Source organism: Acinonyx jubatus, chromosome D2 (assembly GCF_027475565.1).
Source record: "Acinonyx jubatus isolate Ajub_Pintada_27869175 chromosome D2, VMU_Ajub_asm_v1.0, whole genome shotgun sequence".
Taxonomy (NCBI): Eukaryota; Metazoa; Chordata; class Mammalia; order Carnivora; family Felidae; genus Acinonyx; species Acinonyx jubatus.
Genome location: NC_069393.1, coordinates 20,958,471 through 20,986,089, shown reverse-complemented (window position 1 = coordinate 20,986,089; position 27,619 = coordinate 20,958,471). Strand labels below are relative to the sequence as shown.

General features: G+C 38.2%; 1 protein-coding gene across 5 annotated transcripts in view; it reads left to right on the top strand.

Annotated features, from left to right (window-relative positions):
- Positions 1-27,291, top strand: part of ANK3 (ankyrin 3) — a 679,804-nt gene extending 652,513 nt beyond the window's left edge. For 4 of the 5 annotated variants that reach the window (XM_053207648.1, XM_027062065.2, XM_027062066.2 and 1 more), the window contains 3 exons: positions 1,475-1,853; positions 14,001-14,081; positions 25,873-27,291. In XM_053207648.1, the coding sequence (XP_053063623.1) occupies positions 1,475-1,853; positions 14,001-14,072 (451 nt within the window). In that variant the 3' untranslated portion in view covers positions 14,073-14,081; positions 25,873-27,291. Of the gene's footprint in view, positions 1-1,474; positions 1,854-3,559; positions 3,611-5,683; positions 5,771-12,254; positions 12,339-12,450; positions 12,511-14,000; positions 14,082-25,872 lie in introns of all 5 variants that reach the window. The other variant, XM_053207647.1, reaches the window with a different exon arrangement.
- The last annotated feature ends 328 nt before the right edge of the window (positions 27,292-27,619 follow it).

Genomic DNA, 27,619 nt, shown 5'->3' with positions numbered 1-27,619 from the left:
AATCCCACTGGCATTAGGTTTGCATTTTGTGACTCTGGGTGAATTTCTAAGCTGTAAGAACGTCACTTTAACTGACTTTAAAAATAAGAATACTACTACTTTCCTCACACAGGTTTACAGATTGAAGAAGGAAGCCTATAGAATGGCTACCAAATGGCTGCTACAAGTAGTCTGTCAGTAATAGATGGCATTATTTTTATTTATTCATACATCAGACTAAAATATAACTTACTTCAGTGGCAACTAGTGATAACCTCAGGTGTTTTTGCATCCAATTTAAATTTATTTCATAACCATGTTTAATATTTTCATATGACTGGTAAAGCTTCTTGCTCAATGAAAATTCCCAAAGAGGGAGCTTGTAACATTTTGCAAAAAAGGAGTTTACAGAGTTCTTTTTGAAGAATAAGACCAAAGAGTTCTGTGCTCACCCTACCAAAGACAACAAATAGTACTAGTTTTGATGTCTGTGTTCTAATATAGTCACATTAATTTATAGTTACATAACAGGAAATAGATACAATTACGTTACAGCATCTTTGCAGTGTGCTGGGACTGTTTGCACTTATACATATGGAATAGGGTGTGCTATGGATAGGTGTTTATTTTTATATAATCACAATTTGATTTATAAGAATTCACACGTACTCACAGACATACACAATACATAAAGAACATTGCATTGCGCTAATCAGTGCCTTCCAAATTCTGTAGATAATAAGCAAAGACCCTAAAAACAATGCACGAGCTAGAAAACAAAACCCATACTGATACCAGTAAAAATTAGAAGTCACTTTAAAAGAAAGTGTTGGAAGAGAAAGATTTGTAATAGTTCATTAAAAGGAAAATAGTCCTCACAGGACCTAGAAGCAACAGGTAAGCAACAACACCCTGCTCACCAGTGGGGGTCAGCACAGGTCAGGAGCCAAGAAAGATGAGACCCAAGCAAGGCTATCGTGGTTTGCAAAGGCACGCTGGCAAGACCCACAATTGGAAAACCAGAGACTGGAACATGGGGTTCTTGGGGATGTCAGGGCTCTCAAGGAATGCATTTTGTTCTCTGCCAGCAGTTTTTTCACTGGCAATATTAAAGCCTTTGGAGATCTCCTCCTCCTTAGATTGGCAGTTCTGGAACTCCAGGTATGCCCATGAACCTCCCAGGGTGACTTCCTGAGATCTCAAATCCAAGTAGCTATTGCAGTGCAATTAAACAAAATAAAACAAAAACAAGGACAGCATAGCTAGGCAGGTCGGGTGGGGCAGAGCTGGGGCCCTGTGTAGCACCTCATCACCCCAAAACCCAAACCCATGAGAGACCCTCACAGTTTGAAATCCAGTGACCATATTTTTCATGTCTTTCTATTTTATGCCTTCAAGAGTAGTTTACAACATGCTAGCGAAAACTTTAGAGCTTCTGAAGCCCACTTTCAGCCATGTATTGGCATTGTAAATTTCCACATCTTCTCTTTTGCAGCCCTGATCAGTGTCGAGATTCCATTACCTCATATCTCAAAGGAGAACCTGGAAAATTTGAAGCAAATGGGAGCCACGCAGAAGTCACTGCAGAAGCAAAGACAAAATCTTACTTTCCAGAATCCCAAAATGATATAGGGAAACAGAGCGTTAAGGAAACTCTGAAACCAAAAATCCATGGATCTGGTCGTGTTGAGGAACCAGCATCATCACTAGCCGCCTATCAGAAAGCTCTAGAAGAAACCAGCAAGTTTGTAATAGAAGAGCCTAAACCCTGTGTGCCTGTCAGTATGAAAAAGATGAGTAGGACTTCCCCTGCAGATGGCAAGCCAAGGCTTAACCTGCACGAAGAAGAAGGGTCCAGTGGGTCTGAGCAAAAGGTATGCCATCTAGTTATCCGGTACACTGTCATTTAAACCAAAAGTCCTGATGCTTCGCTTTGTTTGATTAGTCTTGTAACATTGAGCCCAAGGTTCTTTATGATGACCCAGTTGTAAATGTAACACTAATGGAGGGGCTGAACAAAGTGCTAGGTGGAACATATGCTATTGGATTACACCTTCATTCACTGAGAAGGCAAAAGCAAGCAGCATCAATTCAGCTATTTTTCAGGAGGAAGGAGAACTACAGAGATGTTATGCTTAAGGTCCAGTGTTAATTTGGTCTGGTATTTAGGTTTCCTAACTCCCAACCCAGTCTTCTTTCTTATGGAAGGGGGATAATTATTCAGACCTTTTCTGGTGGTTCTGCATAATTTAAAGAGTTTATAGCATGTGACCCATCTAAGAGCTCTACCCTATAAAAGAGTGTTTTGTTTTAAAAATTGGAGAAACATAGTGCCCAAGCCTAAAATGAGGTGGGTATATACCATGGTGGGTTGACAGCATTTAGAAATTGGAAGTTAGAGGTCTCATTTTAATAATTTTTATATCTAAGTTGATGATTATCTTAATATTCATTTTTAGAAATTTGAAAACCTTACTGTCAGAATTATTTGCACTTTGTGCTCCGTGTTCTTGTACCATCTAATAGATTTTTATTCGTTCTTTGAGGTTTATCATTTTTAGATATTAAAAACTTAAAAACTTTAGAACTGAAATTATAGATGGATATAAGAAAATAAAAATTAGCTCTATTTACTACATTCTTTTTTTTTTTTTTACTGCTTTTTGCTCTCTCCATTATTGTGTCTTTTCCTGAACTGCGCAGTGGGCGTAGACTGAGACATGGGCATCTTTGGAACAGTAGCACCTACAGTTTTCCCTAAAACATCAGGTTGGCTTAAGATCTACCGCAGTGTTTTAGGTAGGACAAAAAAAAAGTCTTTTGTAAAATATTGAGTCCATGATTAACTCCTGCTTTAGAAAAACTTTAATAGCAAACTCCCAGTCACTCAGGAGCTAATTATCAGCTTATCAACTAATCATATCCTTTCCTTTTCCCTTCTGCAGGCTATCTTTTGACCATTTTCCTGCATGTTAGGAGGGAAAGTGAGGGGAAGTAAAATGCTAAGGCCTTCCTTTCACTTCCCGACAAATGGGTTTTGAATATTGATTTCTTTCAGTTCATTCTAGTATATTTACGCAGTGCGACCTTGGATGTTCCCTTTTAAAATGAGTCCACAAAATAGAGAAAGAAGTGATAACATAGTGATGTCTTAACTATGAAAGTTTATTCTATAAAGCCTATTAAAATCCATAGAAAAGGTCTGAAATCAAATGATCATATACCTGTAAATAAACACTTCTTATATGTACACATGCAAACACATTGGCCATTGGGGAACCAGGGAGAGGGCAAAAGAGGGTTTGAAAATGAAAGCCTTAACCCTGAATGGAAACTCAGTTGAGTTCATCAGTACTGGAACATAATTGCTATTAGAAAATGTTTTCAAGGTTTCTTATAAATGAGATTGTGCTTTTGGGATTGGTCTAAGTAGATTCCCTTAAGAACCCAACCTTACAAGAAATCCAAAAATGTTCAGGATGTGCCCTTTGTGGCTAGACCATAGTGCATTAGCAACCAACTAAGTCATCTGATGTATGATCTCAGAAAACAGCCCCCTTTTTGTCCCCTAAAAAATCAGGTCAAAAGTCCGGGTGCGGTTCTTACACGGATGACTGCCTGCTGTTACAAGGTAAACTTCTGCTACTTTCCAACTCTTTCAAAGCAGTGACCCATGGCAAGAAGTACTAAGAAAATTGTTTGGTCTCCTAGTTACCCTCTTTGCCAATTCTAGAGAATTCTTTAAAGGGAATCCTGATCGAGATTCTACTACAATCTTCTCTCTACCCTCCACCTTCAGATTAGCAGGGAGAATGTGGAAACAAAACACAGGCCGAATGGCCCCTTTCTATTTTTATAATTATGTCAATTATAACATACTTGACATCTAGGCTTGGTAGTGTTTGCATTAATGTATGTTCTGCTTTTTAATTTACCCAAGTGAAAATCTTCCCCAGTTTACGATCCGTAATTATTTATGAATAATTCTGATTGAATTTTTCTCTTTTCTTCATCTAATCTACTGATCTCTGAATGAAAATTAGAAATTCTTTTTTTTTTCCCACAATAGGAACTCCTTCCCTTTTTCTGCTTCTTTGAGCCATTTCAGGGCCTTCTTTCACAATACTTGGATCCTTCTAAGTTTTCTGAATTTACGGTCTTTTCAAAAAAACTTCAAATTTCATAAGGAACTTAGCAGCCAGTAGATCTTTGCAGGGAATAAGGAACTTGAAAACTCTTTCCTTTTGACACCATGTTATTTAGTAGGGTATTTTGTTCAAATGAAATTTCTTACAAAGTCAAGATTGATATTACTATAATATTTCAAAATATTTGTTAACTATACCTTTGGTGGAAAATGGCCTACTTTATTATCTATTTGAGAAACATTCCATAAATCACATTAGCTAACACTGATACCTCCTGTAACAATTTTACTTTTTTCCCCCCTATTGATACCAACACTGCCATTGATTTTTCCAATGGATATTAACTATAGTTTCTATCTCTGAGACTATCAGATTCAGGGTAACTAGCAAACTTAGAAAACAAAATACCAGAATTATTATCAGAATTCCACCATTAAATTTTGAAATAAAATCATTCAGTAAATAGTGTTCACCATGACATTGCAGTAGAAACTGAAGATATTTTTCCCTTTGAGTTATGAACTATGTGGTAATTCCTCTTCATTCTCATTGCCTAAAAATTAATATTTGTGCAATTACTGTATTCTTGTCTATGCCATATTCTTGTCTGTCAGGTGTTTTTTCTGTCCTAATTTCATATCAATTCTTTAAATTATTTTTTAATCTTTATTTTTGAGAGAGAGAGAGAGAGACAGAGCAGGGGAGGGGCAGAGAGAGAGGAAGACACACAATCTGAAGCAGGCTCCAGGCTCTGAACTGGCCAACACAGAGCCTGACGTGGGGCTCAAACTCACAGACCATGAGATCATGATCTGAGCTGAAGTCGTACACTTATTAACTGACTGAGTCACCCAGGTGCCCCTTTTTTTCTTTTTTTTCCACATCAGTTCTTTAAAATAAGACTCCAAGCTTTCACATGTTTTATATTATTCTTTCATTCATTTGCATAAACCCTTACTGAGTACGAGTTGCATGTTAGGTGCCAATTATACTGCTAAAAATTCCTGTTATAAATGTATGTAGCAAATTATACTGATGTAAATTCTTTACTTTTTTACAAATTTCAAATAGCTTTTGATAAAGTTGTCAAATCTGACCAAAATTTCATTGAAACTAGACATACTATACCTCTTTAATGAAAGGTCAAGTGAATATAGGTTTCAAACTAGTTTTAAATGAATATTAATTTTTCTTCAAACTAATAATTGGTAGCATATAGTTTCTGATGCCAAAATATCTCTTATTATTATTTTTATTATTTAATTACACTGATCTTTACCATATATATGCACATACAGATCAGTGTAATTAAATATATCCATTACTATATGCACACACATATATACACACATATACAGAGGAATTTCAGTTAGAATCCTGCTCAAAATTTTCTTCCATCTAAACTTTTTTAAAGATTCTCACAAATACATATCATGATTTTCCTTAGCAGGGAAAACCAGCAAGTGAAAGTAATTCTTTTTTGATTTCCCTTCTCAGAATGTCTTTTATTTTAAATGTGATGGTAAAATTATTATACTAAAAAATGCATTTATCAGGACTTGAAAGACAGTGAGAGTGATTCGAGCTCAGAGGAAGAACGGAGAGTCACTACCCGAGTTATTCGCCGGCGTTTGATTATAAAGGTATCCTGTAGCCGGATGGTGATGGGGCATCGCTATGTGATTAGAAAGTCCTTCCTTGTGGCCTTGAAAATTTAGCATGCTTGATAACTAAGTGGCTCTGTGTATGTTTCTTTGCATATTTGAAAGCTTGTAAGAACAACCAGCAACAAGGAAAAGGTTGTGTTGCATGGTAGTGAGTGTTCTGTCTAGGCCTGTGTTTGACATGTGACAGCTGTAATTTTGTCTGGGAATTCTTGGTATTTGTATCCTGCTTTCCCTCAAAGTGTTATATGTGAACAAAGATTTTATCTTGGTTTATATCAAATGAAACGTTCAATCGAAACCTCCGAGGCCACAGTGAGGTATGAGGTCAGGTCAAGAAGGAGAATGAAATAATTAAAAGGCTCCCCTCCTCAGCCTCAAATTCCTACTGCCTGAACAGATAGATCTTAAGTAAAAACCAGTTCTTTAATACCAAATGATGGCTAAGAATTTGGAGTAATAGCCTGGCATGGATGTATGTGACAAACAAAATTGGGCAAAGCCTTCTGAAAAAAGGCTTTTGACTTGACTAACATACAGAAAATCAGTCTGTATTTTTATATATATGAAGCAGTTTTTACTGGAAGTGAAAAATATCATTCTCCCCCTGCTACAACACAGTTGAACACTATGAATAAACCTTCATTTCCCCCCACAAAGGCCTTTTGAAGCACTGACTGTATGCATGGTAAGGTCCAGCAGAACACTTTTCACAGCCTGTGCTTGTCTTCATTACTCTCTTTAGAGAGAGATTTCTTGATGTTAGAATAATTAACTACAGAAACTAGGAAGCCATTTTCAACACACAGGCCTTTGAAGGTGGTCCAAATAACTTGAGGCTCCTTGGTTGACAGCTCTGGAGAGAAAGAAAGGAAGGGAAATATGTATTGAAAACCATTTATCAAATTTATTCTCCCTTTCCAAAGTGTCAGGAGGCCCAGCAGAGAGCAGAGAAGTTGGCTTAGGTATCTAAAACTTTTTAATCCTGCTGCTTGTATTTTTCATGTAGATCAGATGAAAGAAGAGGACAAAATCTGCCAAATCTGCTCTAGTATAGTTTTTCTAAGACTCTGGAAGCATTAGAGAAGAAAATAGGTCCTTGTCTGAATCTTAAACTATGCGCAAATCAATCATGAGCTCAATAGATAGCTATCAAAAAAAAAAAAAGAAGCACGAATCACTTTGAAAATTCCATATAGGCAAGCCAAATTACTTATGGGTGTCCAGCATATCCAGCATATTTGCAAGTATTCACCTCCCACACATTCCCTGGGATTAGGAGGAAAGAAATAATACAGGTTTTCTGAAGGAGTTAAAGCCATACTCTTTGCTAAGTCAGGCTTTGTTCTTCCCAGAATCAGTGTCTTCAAGAAATGATATTTTAAAGTGAAATGTCCTGAAAAAGCACACCAAACATATTGTCTTGTAACTTGCTTTTTATGCTAAAATATGACATACTGGTGTCACCTCCAAATCTACCTCACTCCTTCTAAAAGCTGCTCATTATATGAGTTGACTCTCCTGTATATAGGACAGAAGAAAATAAACATAATCCTGCAAAAAAAGTGAGAGAGAGAGAGGATAAAGAAGTTTTACTCTAAAGAATACAAAAACAAAATAATAAAAACACAAAACCCATCAAATCAATGAGGGTTATTTCACTTGGTCTAGAATTCTAGATATGCATTAGCAAGCTAGCTTTTAAGTAATTTTGTTAGAGTGTGTTATTTATATATTTGAGCTTAATATAAAATTAAGCGTGTGTGATATATAAACATTTTTATTAAGGGCTTAAGTTTAAAAGACGAAATTATGCTGTGATGGCTTCATAAAACAGAGGAGTCTGTGTTCTCTTCAAATCCCCACTTCTTGAAGTTTAATTTTAGGGAGGTTGAGTTGGAATGATCAGAGCATAGGTTTCATAACTGGGGAGTGCATTGTGTACACAACAGAGTCACTCAACAAATTTGGAGAAACCAAAACCTAAAAAAAATAGCTATAATTATAATTGAAAACTATAGATATAATAAAAATCTTTATAAATTACATGTATAAGAATCTTTCTGGTTACTCTTTTTCTGTTCAGAGTTTCAGGGCAGTTAGAAAGGATCACATTTCTGTTGCTTTTCTCTTCATGTGTTGGTATCTTTCTGAGATAAAAGCTGGAAACTGCCGTCATATACGGTAACTGGGATGTGGGAACTGCCTCTGTCAAAAACACGAAAGGAGAATGTTAGGATGGAAAGGAATCATTGATACTAAAATCACTTCTTTTCCAAGGTGACAAAACCAAGGGACTGGAGAGTGGTTGGTTTAGCCCAAATCACACTCCAGTAGAGTAGCACTTCTGGAAGGCCCCAACCCCAAACCTAATCTCGAGCCCTCCAGTGCAGCACCTTCTACCTGCTTTTTCCACAACACTGTGTTCTCCAGAATAAATAAAAAAGGAATAGCTTCTTATAGACCAAATTAGACACTTGGCCACTTAAACCTTTCCAGCGGCCTGGAAGAGGGCAGCCGTGGGCTGTCTCTCCTGGAAATTATCTGATGGGATTGGAATGCTGAGAATTTGGCCTGCTTCATGGAGGTTGTCCAGCCTTGGGCTGAACCAGCATATTTATGCTGTTTGCCATAGTGATCCCTCTAACATTTAGGATCTCGGAGTTGAAAACTATTGTGGGATTGTTCCATCTCTCCCAGGACTAGCTGTGGCTATGCAGTGTCCACATAAGCAGTAGGTGTGCTCAGGATTCCATTACAAGTGTGGGTGAATCTGTCTTCCTAGCCATAAAATTTGTACAACTGATGGGGTGAAAGTATAATTTTATGATTTGTCTCTGTAATGTCATATGCAGGTTCATCCATTTTTTATGAAGTTCTTTTTTTTTTAATTTTTTTTTTTACATGTACTGTATTCAAGTCTCTAAGGAATAAGTCCAACAAACTCTTCCAATTGTGTGGGGACTTTTAGATTTTATAAGCATATTAATTTATTTCTATATAATTTGATAATATCACAGTTGTTTCAAATGCTTCAAAGCAGTTTCAGTAAATTACTCAGTCCTATGAGCTTGTTTATTTTATTCGCTTAGCAAAGACAGTGATTACAAAGGTAAAAACTTTAATTCGCAGCCAAACTATTGTGAAGTTTGGTAGGCTTCAAATAACTGAATTTTTATTACATAGTTCAACTGTATTTTTATTTCTGCTTTTGAACTTTTTGCTAACTTCTGAATTAAGTTTACATATATGTTTTCCCCAAATCAAGCAACTCAAAAGTATAGAAAGTTTGATCTACTCTTTCCATTTCCCAGAGGTAACCACTTTTCACGAGCTTCAGGTTATTTTGATGTACATATATTTATATGTATATAAAATGTACATGCACTTTATATACATGTAAACACACATTCCCCGAATTGAGTTTCTCAGAATATAAAAATGGGTTATACTATCACTTACTGCTTAATAACTTGCAAAGTTATATATGTCACATACATGGTATCCTTTCCACTTGGGGGAGAAAGCTAAAGTTTTAATGTTCTATACATCAGACAAATTGGTACATTTCGTACTGGTTTTCTTTCCTTTTATTCAAGGACAGAGGAATAAAAGCTATAAAAGGCAGTGCCTCTAGCAGAGGTCCAAAGGGAAGTACAGCTAGTCTACATTAAGGTGGCCACTGGGGATGATACTGTGACACCATATGTGCTGTGATTTTCCTCTGAAGTAGGAAAGGAAAAAGTGGGGGGGGGGGGGGGAGGTGTTGCCAAAAATAATGCCATCAACAAGACCAGGGGGGAAATTTTGCCTACTTAAAGGTACAAACTGTTGTCTAGAACTTTAGGAACTAATTAGAGGTTATTTTCTGTCATTAAAGATGGACGATTTTTTTTTTAAGAACATGTTTCCTGACTCCTGTCTTCCCTCTTTATCTAATGGATTCCTAACTAATCTCCCCCAATTTAGTGAGTTTCTATATCATAACACAACTTACTTTGGCCTTATTAAAGCACTAATTGACTGTATTTAATGGCCAATTATGGTTAAGAGAGGTATCTTTATCTTTAGCTATACATAAACAGTATGGGTTTTCAGTAGGAAACAATGAAAATGCCTACATGCCAGACTAGATCTAAACAACTTCTATGGCTTGTTATTTAGAAGTAGGACTTTAATTTTTTCTAAGGCTATTAATATAAATCCATTTACTTCTATTATTCACTATATTTATAAATATACCTTCTTTCACATTTCTGTCAGAGACTTTCCAAACAGTTAACTGGCATCTTTCCCCACAAAAGGGTCCATTCATAATGTATCCAATAGGATTCTACTTTACTGGATTTTCCTGGGATCCTCAAATTACCTACTATGCAAAACACCAGACATTTCCCAGAGTTAGCTCAAAAACATTTCATTTTTTCATGTTTAAACTGTAATGAAATCTTTCATCACCTCTTATTATTGGCTTTTCTGCTTCTTTATGCCTTTGTTTTCAAAATAAAATGAAATTCATTTTTTTTCCCAAAATATGTGAAACCACCCACAGGAAATATAAATAACACTTCCATAAAAAACTTTTTGCAGATTTTAGTGCATTTAAGCATGAGACCTCCCTCTACATTTTTCCAATCCCCTTCCCTCTCTTAACTGTGCTAATTGAAGCAAATCATAAGCAAGAGCCAAAGGGAGCTAAACATGAGCAGCAAGAAACATCATGTTTTATTTTCATCCCACCTCCCTCCCTCTCTACCACAGTGAGGAAAATGAACCCATGTCTCACCCAGTCATGAGCTATGAGCCCATAATCTAGAAGAATACAAAGTCACTTTGTAAAAAGAAAAGAATGAAAACAATTTTGGCAGCAAAACAAGGTAATGTTTTAGTCTTTACCCTGTCATTTTAAACCGGCTCTGCCTTTCTACTGGCTGTGACGTAAAGCAGTCATAGAACATTCTCACCATTGGCTGGTGCTGACAAAATTATCAGAGCTACTACCCATTCCAGCCCAACAACACTGCAAGAGTTAGAATCCTGGCTCTCCCAGAAATGTAGCTGTCAACTTCGTGATCTGCCATTTTCCCTAAAATAACATCAGGTGAACAACAACTACAGTTGTTCTACAGCATTGTCCCAGCCACCTTTTCACCAAGAAGTCTGACTAGCAGGTCAGTAGGTCTGTAGAGTAGGTCTGCACTTAAGATGTTTGTCCTTGTTCCCCCAAACTAAGTGGCACTAACTGAATGTTGAATACCAGTGAAGAAGGTTATATATTGCATATATAGCCCCGTTTTTGCTCTCTGAGTGGTTTTTCTTTTTTTTTTTTTTTAATGTTTATTTATTTTTGAGACAGAGGGAGACAGAGTGCGAGTGGGGGACGGGCAGAGAGAGAGGGAGACACAGAATCTGAAACAGGCTCCAGGCTCTGAGCTGTCAGCACAGAGCCCGATGCAGGGCTCGAACCCACGAACTGTGAGATCATGACCTGAGCCGAAGTCGGATGCCCAACCAACTGAGCCACCCAGGCGTCCCTGGTTTTTCTTATTGTACAATCATAGAGCCAAAAAGGGAGATATTAAGGAGCCATATAAATCTACCAAGCTGGAAAATATGAGCCCAACTTGGGGAGTTAAGACTTTATTCCATTTTTTAAATTCACCAGAGGAAGATCTTTGACAGTTTCCCCTTGTAAATCAGATAACAGTCACTAACTGAAAGATATCATCATCTTAAATTCCTTTAGTACTGATCTTTTCTTTTCTTTTTTTTTGTCTGTGGCAATAGAGATTAGATGATCAATCATCACATAAAACCCCTTCACTTGAAGATAGTATTCAGAAATTGTGTACACCATCAGACATAGTTATGCTGATTTTAATACCTCCAAAAAGCTCAGTTTTAAAGAAAAACAAGATATTGTCTGTACTCTGAACTTCACTTTTTAAAAAAAGTCTATCTTACCCTTAGTAAATGAATTTTTAAATGAAAAAAAAATAATAAAGACAATAAATGTAACGCCCCAACTAAGGTACCATCTTAATTTAGATTAAGGAAAATACAACCTGAAAATTATTTAGAGATTTGGTAGGACTAATTCAGAAACACAGTGCTCAAAATGAGGCGATCTAATTAGAGCTCTAATCATTGACTTTTTTTTTTTTTCTTCAAAAAATGAAAACTTTTGGTTTATATAGCATTGTGTAACTGTGTTTTATAATTTTTCCTTCTTGGAGTTGCCTGCTAACCGTCAGTCTTGTACATACCTAAGGCTTACTGCTTTGACTGTTGTGGCCTGCTAAGTAACCATTAGAGGAGTCAGCCTTTTCCCTTTGCCCTGGAGTAGCAAGCAGAATTTATACTTTCTTTCTCTAAAACTCTGCAGAGCATGTGTGTGGCCTATGGAGTGCTGTGGAGATCTGTCCATCTAGTATGTTGCTAATCTCTATGCCACATCCTTTAGGGAGAGGAAGCAAAAAGCATTCCTGGTGAATCTGTCACAGAAGAACAATTTACTGATGAAGAAGGCAACCTCATCACCAGAAAAGTAATCATCATTGGGATTTTACGCTTCTCTTGGGATTTAGATTTTTCTACTGTTTGCTGTAGTGTCACCACTTGAAAAAAAAACAGAAAAATCTCACTATTGCTTCCTACAGATCACTCGGAAAGTAATAAGACGAATTGCTATCCCACAAGAGAGAAAACATGATGAGATGGTAATGGAGAGGGCTGCCAGAGAAAAAGCAGAGGATAAACGCTTTGTGAACTTTCTAGAATACGCTGTTAACAGGCTGGCATCTGCAGTGTGGCAGCTTGAAGTGTTTGCTGCTTTTGACATCCTGTGCATTTGATCAGGGTCAAAGAAAAAGACTTCTTAACATTCTTTAACATTATATATTTTTTACTGTCTTCAGAGTTTTCAGAAATAAGTTCATTTATGGAGAGTAGAATGTGCTGGTTACAGCATGTGAGAGAAATAAAATTAAAACCCTCTCTCACCACCAGACCCCTGGGCAGCACCCCCCCCCCACTTTGGCCTCCCACCCAGTGCTTTGCCTGAAGCTTAGTGCCTGCCTAGGGGGAGGGTGGAGAGCACCTGAGGGAGGGCACTCACTTCCAGCAAAGGTACAGGGTTTCAATGTTAGAATGGCAAAAAGCTCACATCAAATCTATACATTTTTCCCTTTCCAGTATGTTCTACAAAGGGAAATCTGAATTCCCTCATCTTAACCCGAGGAGGGCTCTCCTCTCTGGGTTTATAACAGCCCATATGCAATGTGCCAGTTAAAGAACTAATCTTAACCACTGTGCAGTGTAACTCAGCAGATGAAACTCCATCTCCCAGACAAAACACCTCTGGCTATTTGTCATTCCTTTCCTTTTCTCATTTTGAAAATAGAAACTCCAATAGCCTGTGTTTACATAAGAAAAAGTGCACTGAAAATTTCTCAAGACTAACTCAAAAGATTGGAAAGGCTACTGTGTTTCTGTTATAAAGCTGGGAAAAGTGGAGTATTTGTACAGTTTTGCTCTCAGGGAAAAGTATCCCTGGTGCTCAGTGAAGAGAGGTCTTGTTTTATGGAAAATGGATGATTGCTTGATCTGCAGTAATGAGGAAGGGGTTGGTAATTCCACAAATTAAAAAAAAAAAAGTCCCTCAGATCAACAACATTCCTATGGTGTTTAGTTCATGATCAGTGCTTTCCTGAGAAATTTTAGTCTCAACACAACAGATTGCTTAAAATTCTGTTGGCTTAAGAAGAAATAAATTATAATTTACTAATATTTGTTATAATTTGGGTTTGGGTACCTTGAGAGCTTTGGTGATGATTTCTTCTAGTTTACAAGTAAATGAACAGGCTAACTCATTTTTTTTAATTTATCACTAACCTTTAAAAAATTTTTATTTGTTACTATTATTCTTTTTTTGTCACTAACCTTTTATTTATCACTAACCTTTCAAGTTACTCCAAAGTATAGTTATGTTACTGTATTCATTCTGACGGTGCTCTCTAGCTTGCCTCGATGATGCCAGGCTTGTGTGGTTACGCCAAATAGATTGTGTGTATTTTGAGACGTGAAGTGACAAAGTGCTTTAAACTGTGTTTCACTTACCTAATCCAGCCTCAAGGGACCAGAATGGGAACTGCTCTATGACTAAAACGCTTTCACTGTGAAATCTTAACACATACATTCCTTTTTACAGCAGGGAGAAGGTTATAAGGTGAAGACAGCGAAGAAGGAAATCCGTCATGTGGAAAAGAAGAGCCATTCATAACAGTAAACGGTTAGTCAAGGCAATAGGTGTGCTCATAGCAACAACAGTCTGCCTTAACTCGCTGTGAAACCTCTCCTTTCTCTTGATGAGTGATTCAGATCCCCCCATCCATTGCCCTCCTCTCTTTTTCACTGAATTCCAGCTTTGAATATCCAGTATGAACTTATTGGGCTTATTTCTATATTTACATATGCAATGTACACACACACTCCAGTCACAGTTCATAAACTTTCTCCTCACAAACTAGTCAGGAATTTAAATGTAAATGGTGTTTCCAGAAGCAAATGTAAACAGTGATTTTTGAGTCCCCTCTAAGAGTAGAGGCTCCGTGTGAAATGTGGTAGCATTATACAGCCTGACAGGAAGCCGGTCTGGCAACAACCAGTTAGTTCTCACTGATGCACTCTGAGATTTGTGCACATCCAGCCTCTCACCGTTTTAGCAGAATGGCCTCTGAGAATTCAATTTCCATTGAAATAGAGTGGTTGCCCATTTTAAATTAAATGGCCAAGATCCCTATATGCTACTTGGTATATCTTCCAGAAACCAGGGCAAATTAAATAGAAGGTAAATGGACTATTTTTTTTTTTATTTTTGAAAAAAAATTTTAATGTTTATTTATTTTTGAAGGAGAGACAGAGCACAAGCAGGAGAAGGGCAGAGAGAGAGGGAGACACAGAACCCAAAGCAGGCTCAGGCTCCGAGCTGTCAGGACAAGCCCAACGCAGGGCTCACACTCACAGACTGTGAGATCATGACCTGAGCTGAAGTCAGACACTTAACCAACTGAGCCACCCAGGCACCCCTGGACTACTATTTTTTTTTTAAGTGAAATATTGGTGAATTTGCTTAAATTTGTCTGAACTTTTTTTCATAGATGAGGATATTTCTAACAAACATTGTTTTCTAAGTTTTACGTTATCCTATTATCTTTAGCTATACTTATGAAAGGTCATTTCCTAAGCATGAAAAAAGCAGATGGAGCTTTGAAAAGAAATTTGAAAAGGTCTCCTGAGTCTGTGAGGTGAAGTAGCATGATTTCTCAAGGGATGTGCACCAGCAGTTCTCTTAGCCCTACTGGGTCAAAATGACAAAGAGCATATAGATTCTAGTTTTTACTCGGACAGATCTTCTCTTCCCCAGTGACCGGAATCCTGGTACTGCAGTGTGGACATGAGGAACTGAGAAATCTAGTCTCATTGCTCTGAATTTTGTTTGTGACTTAACTAAGGCTGAGATAAATTCCTTTTTCTAAGTTTTTATTTTAATTCCGGTATAGTTAACATACTATGTAATATTAGTTTCAGTAGAACAATATAGGGATTCAACGCTTCTGTACAACACCCAGTGCTCATCACAAGTGCCCTTTTATCTCCCATCCCCTATTTCCCCAGTCGTCCCACCACCTTCCCCTCTGGTAATCATCAGTTTGTTCACTATAGTTAAGAGTCTGTTTCTTGGTTTGCCTTTCTCTGTCTTTTTTTTTTCCCATTTGCTCATTTTTTTTTGTTTTTTAAATTCCACATATGAGTGAAATCATATTGTAGTTGCCTTTCTCTGACTGACTTCTTTCACTTAGCATAATACTTTCTAGTTCCATCCATGTTGTGGCAAATGGCAAGATTTTGTTCTTTTCTATGGCTGAGTAATATTCCATTGTGTGTATATATACATATATATGTATATTATATACATATATATGTATACCTGTATATGTGTATGTACACATAACATATACATATATAACATAATATATACATATTATGTAATATATATATATATATATATATATATATATATATATATATATAATCAAATCATTTTTTCCCCAAGATCTAGGATTAGGGTTAGAATTAGGGCAGGGATGAGGGTCTGTGTTTATTATTGCAGGCCCAGATAAATTCCTAATCCCTCCCTCTCAAAAAAGCTCTCCATATGTTTATTCATTCCAAGATTTATTTCACTTCATTTCTGTGACGCTTTCTGCGAGGCACTGAGAAACTCTTAGTAGACAACATAACCATGGTACTTTCCCTTACTGAGCTTATATTTTGGGGATTTAATGTTAACCAATCATAACTAATCACATTAGTATAATGGCATTGAGAAAACTACCAAGAACTGCAGAACATTCTGAAATTAATATTTACCATATATACTTGTCCAAGTGTTCTACTCTGCTCTTCATTTCATTCTCACAGCTAACCCTCTTGGACAGATGCCCTATCATCCCCATGTAACAGATGAGGAAATAGGGCTCAGATTGCCCAACATCACGTAGAGTTGGCAGAAACAGGTACAAACCTGCCACCAGAGCCAACACTGTTAACACCCTCAACCATGTTGACTGGAGACTTGAGGTCTGAGGTGACAGGGAGGACTTCCTTGAAAAAGTGATGTTTGAGTTTTGAAGACTGAACACAACATGACTGGGTGAAGAGGGAAGTTTGATGCTGTCTGGGGTCACCTTTTAGGCATGTGCAGCAGCACTTTGCAATGGCCAGAATGGAGAGGAACAGGAAGGGAGAATCTGGGGAAACAGGTCAGTGCAGCTGGCAGAGAGTTTGACCCTTGGGTCTGCAGAGGTAGGAAAGGTGGGAGTTGTCCAGCCTCATGAGCCTCTCTGTAGGGATTCTGGTCTGCACACTAAAAGAAGAAGGAGAGCAGTGAAGAAAGAGTCTCAGGCAAGGGTGGGGTATGGTCCAATGTGTACGTTCTGCATCACTCGCTCTAGCTGCAAAGGCACAGAACATACCAGAGGGGGCAGTAATGGATGAGCAGAAAACCGAGTAAGAAACTATTACAGGTGCTGGCTTGGCCAGGAGGATGGTAAGAGGCAGACTGAATCAGGAGACATCAACATGACTTGCTTTCCACACAGTGTGAGAGATGAGAAAATGATGGATGACATCAGTGCGTCAATACCTAGAATGAACCCACTTGTTATGTACGTCTTGCAGCTGTTCCTGGTGCAAGACATATCTAGATACATAGAGATGAATAAAGCACTAAGCATGAGTTTGCAGTCTTAGTCCATTTAAGCCGTTGTAAGTGATAAGCGAAAGGAATCCAGAAGAGAGTTCAGTATGCACCTCAGCATTTGCCAGCTTGTTCAGACTGGATGGAAATGAACCAAAGTGGTTGCCCATAGCAGCGGAACCATTTTTCTAGAGCAACATCCACCTAGTATGTGTGAATAAATAACACCAAAAAAATACAACTGTGCTAGGTCCTTTAGATATGACATGGTCACTAAATGTACAAGAGGCCTTAAAATTACAAATAACCCACCCCATAAAGAAGTTGTCAGGGCCTTGGCTCACATGCTACACCACTCAAAGGAGAGAGAAAGTCAGGTAGAAGTCATATGAATGTGAAAATAACTCCAGCAGAAAGCAAACTTAATGTGTCAGATGGAAAGAACAGTGATTTGACTGTAAGCCTCACGTTACTCTCCAGCGTGGTATTTACTTTCCGTAAGTGAACCTGGGAAATGAGTCCAAGAATACCCACTGGAATTCCAGGACACTGAATGCATGCTCTGGAGAAATCAATTTGCAAATATATTGAGAGTTTTTATAGCCTGCTGGCTGCCTTTTTTTTTTTTTTTAATAACAAAAACAACTAAGCAAGTAGACTGCTGCCAAATTTCACGGAGTCTCAGATGGTGACATCAAAATTTTTATTTCCCATTTTAGAACCAGCTAAATTTTGAGCTATCTGAACCCTGCACCTGCTTTTCTTTAGTACTGAGTCATAGTTATCCTGTTTTTAATGTAAGGGAAAAGCCAATGGCTTTCAATAGCTATAAAGATTTGTACACAGTGTATAGTGATTTATAGTTTACAAAGTGATTTTACATTTTTGTCTTATTTAATCCTTCAAAGAAGCTTCTAGATAGGTTAGGCCAATTTTGTTTGCTACCTTTTGAAGATGAATATTCCAAGGCTCAAGAGGTCAATGACATTTCTATTGTCACACAGCTTGTGATTGGTAGAACTAGGACTTAAACTCAAGATTATTGATAGTCTACCTGGTGCCCTTTCTATTACACTTAGCTGTATGTCTACAATTTGAATAATAATAGTCATGTTCTAGCAAATGATTACTATACGCCAGGTACTAGGTAAGATCATTACGTACATTACTGAATATAATCCCCAACACAATGCTGTAAGGTAAGTACTACTCTGAAGACCAAAGTTGAGAAAAGTTAAATGATTTACTCAAAGTCCTGTACAGCTGATAAGCAAAAGAATAAATTTGAACTTATCCAGAACCTAAGTTCTTAACTTATATTCATAGTTAAATAGTAGTTGATGATGCTTAGAGACCTAAAAGCAAATTTTGAATCAAACAGATGTACATAGACAACCTATAGTAAATGTCCTCATATTTTACACAGTGAAAATACTCATAGATGTTTGTTCTTTTTTAAAATAAAGTAGACATCCATTTTGAAGGGGGTAACCTCTAAGTGTTTACTTCATAAGTACCATTAGAGGGCTGATTAGTGAGGTTGTAGCAAAGGAAGGTCCCCAGATGTAGCCATAAAAGACTGTGGAGCAGCTGTATTCCAAACCTCTTCTGGGGAAATGCTCAGAATCTCACAGCCATGTGGAAGCCAAGAGTGACAATGCTTGCCAAGGGCAACACTTTTTCTCAACCAGAAAGTTGGTTCATTTTTTTCATTCCTTCAAAAAATATTTGACCTTCTGCCTGGCTAAAAGTGGAAAGGCTAGATGTATGATGGTGAAGAAAACTTCCATGGGCCCTGCCCCTCCTAATCTCTCAGCCTGCGTGGAACAGATGCTTCAGCGCTAAAAATTCAAAGTCCAATATCCAATAAAAGAATAATGCGGAAACACATTTAGACTTTTGGGGGCTGGGAAGGTCACTCTGAAGTCATGACACATAGGGGCACCGGACTGACTCTGTTTGTGGAGCATGTGACTCTTGATCTCGGGGTTGTGAGTTCGAGTCCCACATTGGGTGTATAGATTACTTAAAAATAAAATCTTTAAGAAGAAAGAAAAGAAGTCGTGACATTTAAACTAAGAACTTATAGGTGGCGCCAACCATGAAAAGAATGGGGAAGAGGAGAAGCAGACTCCAAGCAAAGGATATGACATGAGCAAAGGCGTTGACCGGGAAAAGGCATAGTTGAGGAAATGAAAGAAGAGAAGTGTACACCAGAGCCTGGTGAGCTGGTGGTGGATGAGGCAGGCACATGATGACTTAAGTGAGGGGTGCATCATCACAGGCCAGAGAACAGGCTTTAGATTTCATTCTAAAAGAATTTATAGCCCCTGAAGGATTTTAGCCAAGAGCCTGACCCAATTTTTTTTTTTTTTTTAAAGCACATAGATTATGTAGAGAATGGGTTGGAGGGGAAACAAGAGTAAACTGAAGGTGACTGGTTAGGTTACTGAGCAGTTCAACTAAGCCATAGTAGTGGCAGGGCTAGGACCTGGGCAGTAGGTTTAGGAAAATCAACAGATAAATTACTTTGGAGGGGCAGGGAGGATGGAGAAGGGTTGAGTCAAGAATGATCCCCAGGTTTCTGGCTGACAGAACAGGGCAGTAGAGAAAGGAACAGAAGTAGAATGGGTTTTTTAAAAACGACATCAAGCATTCAGGCTTAGATTTGGGTTTAAACTGCTTTTGAGACTTCCAAGTATTGTTTTAGATATATAAGTCTGAAGCTCTGCAGAAAGGTTGGGGCTGCACTTCTAGAAATGTTAGAGTTATCACTAAAGAGGTAAATGTTGAATACCAGAGAAAGGGAACGGGAGAGAATAGATGTGAACCCCTAGGGAGAGGATTAAAGTGAGCCTGGGAGGAGCTCCCAAGGAACAAGATTTTGAAGAGGAATAGAGTTAAAAGGTTGCCTCTGACTTCTTCCTTCCTAGACATCTCCAAGCTATTCTATATCCTATCATCTAAGATCACCTACATGTTCAGCCTCAACCCTGCAGTATACTTGTGTGGTTTTTCATAGTGGTGGATGAGAGAAACTCTCCTATAATGTAGATCAGCTAACAAGCTTTTGTAGGCAGGTGACCATGCACATTTAGAGTTCCTTTGCTTCTTAGCTACTATGTGCAAGGTTTGTGACACACACCGTGTAGGCAGTAGGGAGAGCACAACATTGTAAGATACTATCTTAAGTCTGACATTATTATCTGAGAGAATCCCTGCCCACTATAACTTTACAGTCTAGTCTAAGAGGCACACATGATCATAAGTCACACAAATCAAAATACATAAATGTAATAAATGATATAACAAAATGCTCAGGGCAACCACTGGAAGATATAATTCCCTCCAACAGAGGAGGTCTTTTAAAGTTTCTCGGATGTACGTATTTGAACTAGTTGGTTTTTTTTTTTTTAACGTTTATTTATTTTTGAGACAGAGAGAGACAGAGCATGAACGGGGGAGGGTCACAGAGAGAGGGAGACAAAATCTGAAACAGGCTCCAGGCTCTGAGCTGTCAGCACAGAGCCCGATGCGGGGCTCGAACCCACGGACCGTGAGATCATGACCTGAGCCGAAGTCGGACGCTTAACTGACCAAGCCACCCAGGCGCCCCGAACTAGTTTTTGAAGAAAGAGTAGCATTTGAGACGCAGCAGTGTGGAGAATCATACGTGCTTTGCTCAGGAGTTTGGCTCTTATCCTGGATACAGTTGGGTACTGGAAGCTTTGTGGCAGGAAAATAATATGATCAGATATGATTTAGGTAACTCTGATAGAAGTAGAGGAAGAAGAGAGTTTGAACACAAGGCCCTCAGATCTGCAACACAGAGGAGGGCCTGAACTGGAACAGAGAGAATGAAAAGTGGAGAAAAGATTTGAGGAACCAGATTAGTTCCGTGTCGGGAGAGAAGAGCGAGAGTTAAAGACATCAGGGTTATAGGTATGTAGGGTAATTATTAACAAAATCATAGAACCTAAGACCACAAAATCAAAATTAGTAATTGACGTAGCCTGGGTGATGAAGTAGCTTTGTAGATAGTCAGCGTGCAGGGCCCTTCACATTTGATGATGATCAGAGAGAGAAGCCTGGGCTGGAGATCATAGTGTGGTCATTTTTGGTATTTGGGTGAGAAGTGAAGTGGCCGGAGTCGATGGACCTGCCAGGGAGTTTACTAGCTACATGAACTTAGCTGGGGTCTATGCCTTCATTTCTTCACCTCTACTGGGGTAAGAATAACAAACCTCACAAAGTTGTTGTGGGAATTAGCTGAGTTAATACAAGTAAATTGCTTCAGATAGCGGCAGGCAAGCCCATAGTAAGTACTGAGTAAGTTCAGCTAGTAGTAGCATTAAGGCAACCAGGACCAGTGGCCTGTAGACGAAGATGCGACGGGTGCCAGGAGGGAACAGTGGAAGAAGTTGGAATGGCAGCATCACTGAAATTCTCTGAGAAACAAGGGATGTGAAATAATTGAAAGTATTCTGAAGTATACCAACATCAAAAGCAGAGAAATTCCATGGGAAATTACTAAAAGAGGCATTCTCATTCCTCTTTACTAAGGAATGGACAGAGATAGATAACAAAAGCCCAATGGCTCTAGTTAATGACAGATCTGGATTTTAACCCAGATCTCCTGATTCTGCTTTCCAGAAATCCAAGGTGCCTGAATTGCTTCACTTCGGAATATTTTCCCTGAATTTATTTGGAGAAGATCTGTTTTTATTTAGTTTTGTTTTTACTTTTCTTACCCTTTAAAAAAATCCCTAATTAACCAAAAGCCTTGGCTCTGAGGTCAAGAGCAAGGATTGTAGAGTCAGGTGGTTTGATTTCCATTTCTAGCTCTACTATGTACCAAGTTCACTCTCTTGGGTTTGTTTTCTAGCTCTGTGGCTCTGTTTCCTTATCTGTAAAATGCAAGATTATAATAGTACCTTATTGTTATTAAATGAGCTAAGCCACTTTATAACAGTGCCTGGCACATAACATTTAATAATAATAGCTGTACAATTTTATTATTTAATTAGTATATCTTTTTCACAACCAAAATATAAATCAATATCTTCCCAGTATTTTTTTTTTAAACTGGCCCTATGACCTCAAGTATTTTTATAGTCACAAGTCATTAGAAAAAAACAAACTCAAAAAACCATTTACTGGCTGGTATTTGTATAACAAATCTCCATGAACTGGGAATTATTAAATTTCACTGTAGTTTATCATGTTTACATGAAGAACTAGAATTAATGCTTAGGAAAAAATATTTTTAGTCCCATGACTTCTGTAACTCAAGAGAAGGGAAAAAAAAGGGAGGGGAAGAGAGGTGGGTAGGGATGGAAGGGAATAGTATGACAAATCTGGGTTCTCAGTAGGCTATAAGAAAGGCATACTAGAAAAGGCTTTCTTTCCTAAAGCTGTAACAGAGCTAAGTCTTTAAAGACGAGTAACAGTTAACCTGCCAAGGCCGATCTCCTTAGGGAGAGCGGAGTCTATACTTTCATGGAGATGACATTTGAAACAAACTTGAAGGATGGAGAGGAGTTAGATACTGGTGAAGATTGGGGAGGAGAAGTATAGGTGGATACAAAATCATGAGCAAAGAAAAGGAAGTTGGTGGGGCACCTAGGTGGCTCAGTTGGTTAAGCGTCCAACTTGATTTCAGCTCGAGTCTTGATCTCAACTCAAGTCTTGCTCTCAGGATCGTGAGTTCAGGCCCTCCATGCCCAGAATGGAGCCTACTTTAAAAAAAGAAAAAGAAGTTGGAAATCAATGTGTTGCTGACTAGCACACAGTCTAGCTCCCCCAAGTGTGGTCCATGAAGTATCAGTGTCACCTGGGAGTCTTGTTAGAAATGCAGCATCTCTGAGTTTACCCTGACCCACTGAATCAGAATCCACATTTGAAGATACTTTAGGTGATACATAAAGATATTAGACTTTGAGAAGCAGTGTTCTAGAATATATGGTTGCCTCTTAAACATGGTTGAACATTCAAATAATCTAGAGAGTTTTTAAAAAGTTTTTTGATATTTGAGGTTTTTTTGATTTTTTGGAGCTCCACCCCAAGAAATTCTAAATAAATTGGCATGAGATGTGGTCTGGACACTGGGTTTAAGTCTCCCCAGATAGTTCTAATGTGCACCCAAGTTTGAGAACCATTGGAGATTATGAAAAAAGCTTCTCGCTGAAGGGTAGTGGACAGTAAGCCTGATTGGGCTGAACTGCAGAAAGCTTCATATACCAAACTAAAGACAGGTGATTTTGTTTTGTTTTGTTTTTAAGGTGGGCCCTAGGGGCTAAAAACCACTGGTATGTGGATCTGTAAAGGAAATTGTGGTTCTAACTCAAGCATACACCTGACTTGAAAATGGATGTGGAAAGTACAACATTCATCTGTAAGATATAAACTGCCATGAAAATACACTGATAGCTGTTTTTCTATATATCAAAAATGTTTCTTAAAATTAAAAAATATATATAGTAAAATGATTGAAAGGAATGGTTGTTTCTACTACCTTTGGGTTTGAAAAGCATGCAAAACCCAAAGACAGATTCCTAAATGCAAAGGCCTCTGTCTCAGATGTATTACTTAAATCCAAAAAGAAAAAAGGACTCAAATTCTATTTCTGAAATGTCATCTTGATGGCCCCTGCCATCACACCTTTCCATCAGATGGCGCTCTCATCACAATTTGTAAGATGTCAATATTTTATAATAGGTATACAGTCTCTCAGCCAAGGCACTCATGCTTTTTGTAGAACACTGTACTTGGTATAAAGTCTTTTATCCAATGAATGACCTTCCTGCACCCCGTGTGGTTAGGGCCAACACACTCTGATTGTATGACCAAGAACAAGAGAGATTTTACAAGAGGAACTCACTCCCCAATTTCTTTTTAACTATCACCCATACCATACCTGAATATAAATGGACATAATTAATAGCATTTTAAAAAATTATAGAAACAAATCCAATATTTCTATAAAAGACAACATTTGCTTGCAACAGGGTGATAGGAGAAACACCTTGCTTCTTATGGCAAGATTTACCTGGGAAATTGGATTGGCTTTTGGAAGAGAGTATGCAAAACAAAAAAAAGTTCAACTGGGTTGTAGTGATGATTGCATATCTATATAAATGTATTGAAAACTATCAAACTGTATATTTACAATAAATTGTATGGCATGTAAATTATATGTCGATTAAGCTGTACAGTGTGGGGGGTAGGGGGTTCAACTAGAGAAGACTGCTGAGGAGCCTCCCTAGGAAGACACAAGGAGACCACGGGGGTAACATCATCATAGGGCCATCTAAGAACCCTGGTGCCCAGAAGATAAGTGGTAATAGAGGTGAGAAAATCCTGATCCTACTTGGATTTGCCCACTTTCTAGGGCATGTCCTGCCCAAATAAGTCACCTTCCTTCTCTACAACCTTTGCAGAATCCTGGGAAGGGGGTCAGATATTGAAATCACTCCAGAAGGACTTGACACTTTGATGTTCTTAGCTCCAAGCATTAGTGACCTGGGGCATGTTGGTCAGTAGCACTTTCAGCACAAAAAAGGAAGCAAGAACTAGTAGAGCAGACAGAGGAAGTACTGTACTAACATGTTTACATAAGCTGAGGTATCCTGGGTGATCCCTCTTAAAGAGACAGAAACTTGTCTGGGGTAAGTAAACAAACTCAGGGCCACTGAGGACACTCTTGGGCCCCAACAGAAACCCAGTTCTGCTGGTGCTTCTAGGCCTGCACAAATGGTCTGCTGCTTACCAGTGAGTGAACACGGTTATTCCTACAATTGTTTTTGCTTTCCTCAGGTTTTCACAGGGGCTGGGATATGTTCTCGGGCCAGTATTCAGGTCTGTCGCTTCACACTGAGAGAGGACGATGAACTATATGTAGGCAAACTTTGTTTTATGAAGAAAGAGTTCATAGCAAAAGCAGCTGATTTACTTTGACTGTATTAAGACTGGTTATAAAACACTGAGACTTTATGCAGTTATTATTCAGTAAGACAAGATGTTCTTAGCCTCCATAAAGAAGCTCAAATATAATGAATCGATTTTGTCGTGACTGATGTGGGGCAGGAGGAGGGAAAGTATTCTTTGCAGTGATGGAAGACAGTCTTTCATTTTAATTGGTGCATGGAAAAGCAATTCCAGAGTAATGAAGTAATGATGCTGTTCTCCCTTTTTGAAAGATTAGTTGTACTTTGGGGAGTGAGCACTTATAAAATATATGGACATTCCTGAAATGCTCTATTCTGACTCAATATCCCGGGCTCCTTTATGCCCATGAGAACTCCAGACCCCTGATATATTGATGTTGATGGAAATCCCACACAGCACCTCTGTGAGCCTCATTTTATAGATAAGACTAGGCCCAAAGGGCTGTAAATGGCTTTCCCAAGTATCTGAGTGACCTGATCATTAGAGATAGAGCCCTAGAAGAGGGTCTTTTCCAACACAATCTCAAAAACCACACATACAGTGAAGAGTGTGCTTTGGAGATCACAGGGTTACCTAGAAAAAGTCACTGCCTTCAAAGAGCTTTCAGCTACACCTCAGGGCTTTGACCTAACAGATTGTGTTGGTAAAAAGAATCATGTTAAACTACCCCATAAGAAAGTAGAGGCCTCGTTCTCTAAGCTTTTCTGTTGAATGGGAAGGAAGGCTTAGGCAAGGCAAGAAAAGAAAAGAAAAGTAAAGCAAAGAAAAGAAAAAAGGAAGAAAGGAAGGGAGGGAGAAAGAGAAGAAATGAAGGAAGGAAAGAAGGAAGAAGAAAGCAAGCTAACCTCACTCCCTCTTGTCTGTCTTTCCACAGGATCGTGTAATTTTACTGCCAGTATTGAGAAATTCATGGAAGAGATGTCAGCAGGAAGTAAAAATTCATGGAGAAGGGTGTGTGTGTTTGCTGCTTCCACACATTAATGGCATGATTTTTTTTATGCAAAAAGAAAAAAAAAAGAAATCTACCCACATTTTAATTTAGCATGAGCCAATTTACAGAGCATGGAAATTCACTTTCATTCCCAGGATTGGCGCGTGTGCAATTAGCAATGCAGTGTATATACAAGAAGCCATGCTGTTAACAGTTTATCCTAAGTAATTTGGTGTCATTTACAAAAGGAAGAAATTCCTGCCGCCAGAAGGGACAGAAGATGGGATGATGAAATCACAGAGAAACACTAAAATTACTAACTCCACAACAGCTCGCCTTATTTTTCTTGGACCCAAACTGTCAGGGTATAAACACTATTTGTTTCTTTTTTAAAACATCTATAGTTTTGCTGTAAATAATAACACTGTATAAATTCTAACAGAAAAATAGAATAAATGTTGATAAGGCACTGCCTCTTAGAACACAAACAGAATATTGCAAATGCATTTAACATACTAGGGGTCTCAAGTGACTTCACCCTAGAAGAGGAGGGAGGGGTCCTGGGTGGGGGGGGGGAATCTTCACTGATTCTTGTATATTAGCAATTATAATGTTTGTATATGCAAAACTGCTAGCTTGATTTTAAAAAACAGAAACAAATCTTTAAAATCTGCTGCAAATTTAAATAATTCCCAAAATGAGGAATTCTGTAGTTCTGTGAAAAAATTTTTTCTTCAGAATACTAATATTTTGATGCATGTGTATCACCTTATTTTGATTAAATCTTTTCCAATTTTGCAAACACTACAGTATACTGCAACACAGAAGATTTTATCTGTAAACACAAAGCCCTTCATCTAATATTTGTTGCTATTGCCAATTTTTCAATGAAATGAACTAAAAATGAAAAAAAAACCCTATACAGTAGTTGCTTTAGGGGGAGGGTGGGTGCTGTTAGTGCTTAAAAGGGGGTAATGCTTGCCGCTTTAGAGGTGGATGGTGCTCATAAGAGGCCCCAGTCGGGGGTATTTAAAATGGACTAAACAGAAATTCTTAGCTCGTAGAATGGCAGCACGCTGTACAATTATTACTGTATTGTGTACTGGCTATAAGATGTAGACACCTTTGAATAAGCCAATCATTTGTAACCATTCTAGCAGTGTCATATTAGGTTAATAAGGCTGCTGTGTTTTAAAGGGCATTTTTATTTGGGTTTTGGTGAAATCCTTTAATTTGTTGATTATATTCATATAAAATCAGCATTCATTGACACATAGCTCTAATGACATATGTATGAAAAACCATACACTGGATGACCTAGTCGATTATTTAAGCATAAAATAAATTGTGTTAAACTCTTCACCCACCTGTGCTCTACAGTGTCCTTGTGTTCTCTGGCAAAATGTGCATTTCGTGGAGGAGCCAAGAATTAAAGATTAACCGACAAGTGATCTTTGCCCTCATCCTGCTTGTGCTGCCCCCAGAAAAGTGGGGAATTGGGGCTTATTGCAACCGCATGTCCAGAAGTTGTCAACTGACAGCTCCAGGAACCCTCCAGGGCTTTTCGTCCCTCGTGCTCTTGTTTGCGGTTGGCGTTTGTGGTCGGTGCTTAGAAGTTGGGAGATTTTACATAAGAACCCAAATTTCTAACTTCCCGTAAAAAGCAAGATTTGACAACAGTTCTCATTTC